The 5,835-nt window shown below is 39.9% G+C and overlaps 1 protein-coding gene across 1 annotated transcript; it reads left to right on the top strand.

The window, feature by feature from the left end:
* The first annotated feature begins 1,322 nt into the window (after positions 1-1,322).
* LOC129825696 (4-galactosyl-N-acetylglucosaminide 3-alpha-L-fucosyltransferase 9-like) lies at positions 1,323-2,399 on the top strand. The gene has a single exon (XM_055885882.1). It carries the CDS (start codon positions 1,323-1,325, stop codon positions 2,397-2,399), a length of 1,077 nt encoding a protein of 358 aa, XP_055741857.1.
* Positions 2,400-5,835: the final 3,436 nt, after the last annotated feature.

Below are 5,835 nucleotides of genomic sequence, written 5' to 3' on the forward strand. Positions count from 1 at the left end.
TTAGTTAATGTAAGGATCTTGTAATCATATAGTAATTTAGAGAAATGTTCGTCGTTTTATTGTATTTATGGGGATAACTGCCAACTTTCTATCTACTCACCACCACTGTGGTTTATATAAGGCCTACACGAGCCATGCCAGTCAACATGTTGTTTCTCCTGACCTGGATGAACCAGATAGATACCCAAATTAAAAGCGAATTCACTTCAGTTGATAAATGTATTAATGTAAATTAGTGAAGAAGGCTAATAATAGGGCTCGGCCTAATTTTCTGCACACAATTGTAGATTACTCATGATGTAGACCAATGACTATGTCATTTCTAATCGCTTCAACATTTTTTATGATCAAACGTCATAGTCCGGTAGCCTAATCAAGTTGTTTATTTAGAAATGTTTGTCTGTTTCGACAACCTGGCCCTGTTCTGCTCAACCGCATTGTGATCTGGCTCGTGGGAGTGGCTCAAGTTCACAGCTCACAGGTTTCGCATCTCTGGTTATTTGCTTTCTTCCGTTTCGAGGGTAGGTAGCACCTATTTTCATTGTTTATTATAAACGCTCATGTTTATGCAAGTTGTCTTTATATAGTTTAATGTGTTAATTGTTGGTCATTGATGTTAATTGAGCAATCACTTTGAAGCCTATTAGCACTGTTCATCGACATTTTGAAAGTATACCTGTTTTAGGTTTGTGTCAGGTGAAGGCAGGTCCTACAGTATGATGTTGATATTGTTATTGGCCATGTTTAGGCTATTTTCTAAAGCCAAACTTAACATCTGCATATAGGTGGAGCTGCATGCCCCCCTCTTTCTACTCACAAGACCACTAGGCTAGGTTACATGGCATTGTTTTATTTTTTCTTTATTTTTTCTTTATCTAAAACAGCATTCCCAGCATACATGTGTACAATACTGTAAACCTATTAAATGCACCCGTCCTTTCTTCAAAGCATAGGCATAGAATGCCCATAGGCATAGAATGCTGAAGCTACTATATAAATAGAATCTCATTCTATTAGGCTACTGACGGGTGAAACCTTCAGGCTACTTATTTCAGAATCTTAGCCTATGCATTGATTGTGATCTTGCATAAGTAAGCTGAAATATGTAAACCTGTTTCTATGTTGGACATCTGTGATTAAATAGTGTCATGTTTTGTTGTGATATAAAAGGCTATAAGATAAACAATCCATATCACCTGAGAAAATATATGCACTGAACCAAACCAGTACATTACTCCATTGTTTGTTTCATTATTGAAACAGGTCATCGACGTTGTTTTGAAACAAACTAATTACACTATATATTTTTTTACAGGACAAAAATGGCAGCTGCAACTCTTAACGGCTTACTGCGCCTACTTGTGACTGCAATCATTGCAATAGGCTGTTTTGTGACTGTTTTCCTCATGTATTTTAAACCGTCAAGTAACTGGCTTGCAAAGCCCATTGAATCACCAACACTACCAATTCAGAAGGAAGAAGAAGAAAATAAGGTTCATAATAAGACTATAGTTCTATTATGGATGTGGCCTTTTGGTCAGTCCTATGATCTAGACACATGCAGCACCCTGTTCAATATTGAAGGCTGTTTTTTAACAGCTGACCGAGACCTATACAATAAGTCAAGTGGGGTCATCATTCACCATAGAGACATAAAAAGTGATTTATCAAATCTACCACCATTGCAGCGCCCACCTTTCCAAAAGTGGGTGTGGATGAATCTAGAGTCCCCGTCACATACTTATAAAAACCCAGGTCTTGGAAATATTTTCAATTTGACTTTGAATTATAGGCAAGATGCAGATATTGAAGTGCCTTATGGGTCAGTTGTATTCAGCCAAGAGGAGGGGGAAGCTTTCGTATTGCCAATTAAAACTAAATTGGTCTGCTGGATTGTGAGTAACTGGAACCCTGACCATGCCAGAGCGAGGTACTTCAATGAATTGCACGAACACATTGAGATACACACCTATGGAAAAGCCTTTGGAGAACACGTCAATGATCAAGACTTCCTGGACACAATATCCAGTTGTAAATTCTATCTTTTGTTTGAGAACTCGATTCACAAAGATTACATCACTGAAAAGCTGTACAACCCACTAGCTGCTGGATCTGTGCCAATTGCTCTTGGGCCACCTAGGCAGAACTATGAGAACTTTGTGCCTGGAGATGCCTTCATTCATGTGGATGATTTCCTCTCTCCCAAAGAGCTGGCTAACCAACTCACACTGCTACATACAAATGAAGAAATGTATCTGCGTTATTTTGACTGGCGCAGACATTTCAATGTCAAGAGGTCACATTTCTGGGCTGAACACACATGCCATGCCTGCGATTACATTAAAAGACACAGGGAATATAAAGTTTGTAATAACCTTGACACTTGGTTTTGGGGTTGACAGCTCATTTGCTTCTGCAATGTGGTGGTTCAATGTTATGGTATCTCATGAGACATGTACAAAAGCTGAAGAACATACGCACATCCAGGTACTTCCTGCAGGTGCGGAAGTTGTAGGCAAACTCATGGAAAACAGGAAGGAAAACACTGCAATGTTGCTCATGCTCCTAGGTGATTTTATCACAACGTTTCGACCCTTAGGTCCTCATCAGGCAAGATTCCTTTCTGTATCTCATGAAACATAGCCTGGTCTCTTGTGTGATAAACAGGACACATCCTTTTGTGCATTGCCCTGCTTAACATATTCCAGACGTTTGAGGGGCAGCTGCTCAAAATTACCCCCGGGGGGGGGGTCATACATTTCAAGAGTTTCCTAGTTCCGATTATCACATGAACGCGGCAATAGCCGATATGGTGGTTAGCTAGAGTCGACGACCTCTGTTGCTGCTGCTGACACATGTACAACTCCCGATTTTAAAGAAAGGATGAAGTTGGGTCGTAGATGCTTGCCTGGGTACCCAAACTCCTTTCTCCGGCCAAACGCTATGCCACGCCCACGGACATTAGTTTCTTCTCCGCGTTGAGTCTGGATCTGAGTACTTCCCCAACGATTTCTAGAACGCAAATAAATTCTAACTGTTCTGATTGGTCCCAGAAACTGATTGGTTGGGCCAGAATATTTAGAAGCTGCATTTAGAAAATTCGTTATTGGCTTTGTTACTCTGATTGATTAGGAATGATCCAAACGCTGATGACTTTGTTTTGGACAACACCCCATATCACCACAAACGGCTTCAATAGAGAGCAATAGTAATGTTGTCTTTTTGTAGGCACTTACTCCGCCATGGTTCATTGAACAAAGCCTATGGGAAAATAAGGTCTGTGTTAAACACAGGCTTAGCCTTTTACGGAAGCGGGATAAATCAGTCACATAAAAAAGAAGGCACCTACCATGTCAGATATAGAGTTGAAATATATTACATTTTGAGTTTGCATCCCAATATTATACTTTATATACATGACAGAAAACTGAAATATAACAAAACCATTTGACATAGAAACACTGAATTCGCTGCGTAAAAAAAGTTGATTAATTATGAAAAATATAAATAACATTCCACCCATGAGGACATTACAGGGCCATTTGGTCATTTGAGTGCAGGAAAGGTATTCAAGATCATATATGTTTCGTTCTATGAGATAATCACGTGCGTGTCGCCCCCAAGACCACAGCCAATCGCATGCAAGGAATAACGCAGTTAACTTGGCTAGTATTATGAGCAAGCTGGTTAGCTAGGCAGTCTTGTTAGCTAGCAAGCTAGCGTGTTATCTATGCTGCATAACTGGTGTGTATAATTATAAGGGACACTTTTGTTTTACCTTTATTTAACTAGGCAAGTCAGTTGATAAAAAAATGCTTATTTACAATGACGGCCTACCCCGGCCAAACCATAACCCGGATGAAGCTGGGCCAGTTATGCGCCGCCCTATGCGACTCCCAATCACAGCCGGTTGTGAAACAGCCTGGATTCGAACCAGGGTGTCTGTAGTGATGCCTCTAGCACTGAGATGCAGTGCCTTAGATCGTTGTGCCTCGCGAGAGCCCCAAAATGTTTTGTGGATAATATTTACATTTGCTGTGGGTGAGCTCCATTCCAGACGGGCTGATCAGATTCAATTTCATCCTCAAACTCATAATAGGGATGCTGCCGTGTATATGCTGTTTCATGGTTAATGCTCCTTGCAGGCAGATTAGTTGTCAACTTTATAGACTGATGCATATAATCCAGAGTGGGTGAGCTCTAGTTTTAGAAGGAAGATCAGATTCAATAGCAGCCTCAGGCTGATGAATCAGGATTCTGCCTTGTGGGCTGTTTCATATGTAAGACTTTTTGTTATGTAGTGATCATGAGATAATTAAATTGTGATCTCCCAAATATGTTTTATTTATTCATATGTCCTCTCTGGACTGTCGTATGAAAGCACCAATCGAGCAGCGGAAGAATTCAGTTTATTGTCTCCCTGCTGCTCATCTGTCTTTCTGCCTCTCTCAGCTGCGCGTATCAGCCAACCAAGACAGACCGAATATTGATTATGATCTAAATCAAGTGTTAATCAAATGATAGCTGCAGCTGCTGTAGCAGTACTGTTGATATTTTAAATATGTCGTTTATTCCTACACACACTCACGCATCTCAAGACATGCATGTTTGAATACCGGGCGCGCGCAATCTCTGGGCAGTCCGCGGAAGAGGCGCAACCTATCGGGCGCGAGCTGCAGGGTAGACCAACATGCGCAACAATAGACTAAAAAGTAGGGTGCAACCAACGGATGGGGTGGGGGTGGCGAACTTGACGACGTGACGTGGGTTCAGAACAACAACGAACAAAGATATTATACCACCACCCAAAAAGGCACTTGGCGAGTGGGAGGGCAAAGGGTGCTCAGGCACAGGTAGATCTCTATCTGTGCACGTGCCTGATGTTAAGAGAACTGCCAACATGTTTTTCAGCACAATTTCCAGCCTTGTAATCTCTTCTGTACACTCTTAGTAAAAATTGTTCCAAAGGGGTTCTTCGGCTGTCCCTGTAGGAGAACCCTTTTTGGTTCCAGGTAGAACCCTTTGTGGAAAGGGTTCCACATGGAACCCAGAAGAGTTATACCTGCAACCAAAAGGGTTCTATCTGGAATCAAAAATAGTTCCTCAAAAGGTTCTCCTATGGGGACAGCTGAAGAACCCTTAAATTGTAGATAAGTACTTTACACCACTGAAAAAAAGCTAAGTAAAAATACTTTTAATTACTTCCTAAGTCATTTTTTAAATGTATCTTTACTATTTATATTTTTGACTACTTTTACTTCAATACATTCCTAAAGAAAATGATGTACTTTTTACTCCATACATTTTCCCTGACACCCAAAAGTAATCATAACATTTTAAATGCTTAGCAGGACAGAAAATTGTCCAAATCGCACACTTAACAAGAGAACATCCCTACTGCTTCTGATCTGGCGGACTCACTAAACACATGCTTTGTTTGTAAATTATGTCTGAGAGTTGAAGTGTGACCCTGGCTATCTTTGGAATTTTTAATTATTTTTACTTTTGAAACTTAAGTATATTTTAGCAACTACATTTACTTTTGATACTTAAATATATTTAAAGCCAAATACTATTAGACTTTTACTCAGGTAGTATTTTGCTGGGTGATTTTCACTTTTACTTGAGTCATTTTCTATAAAGGTATCTTTACTTTTACTCAAGTACGAGAATTGAGTACTTTTTCCACCATTTTCTTCTAATAGTGTAGGCTACACCATTGCATAGAAGTAATTAATTTAGTCTTTCAATAAGTCAATTTGTTTCATAGACTGGTTTCCAGTGAGCAATTTACAACAATGGATAATCAAATTTGTAGAAAGCTTTTGTAGAAAG

The sequence above is a fragment of the Salvelinus fontinalis genome, chromosome 27 (genome assembly GCF_029448725.1).
Source record: "Salvelinus fontinalis isolate EN_2023a chromosome 27, ASM2944872v1, whole genome shotgun sequence".
Classification (NCBI taxonomy): domain Eukaryota; kingdom Metazoa; phylum Chordata; class Actinopteri; order Salmoniformes; family Salmonidae; genus Salvelinus; species Salvelinus fontinalis.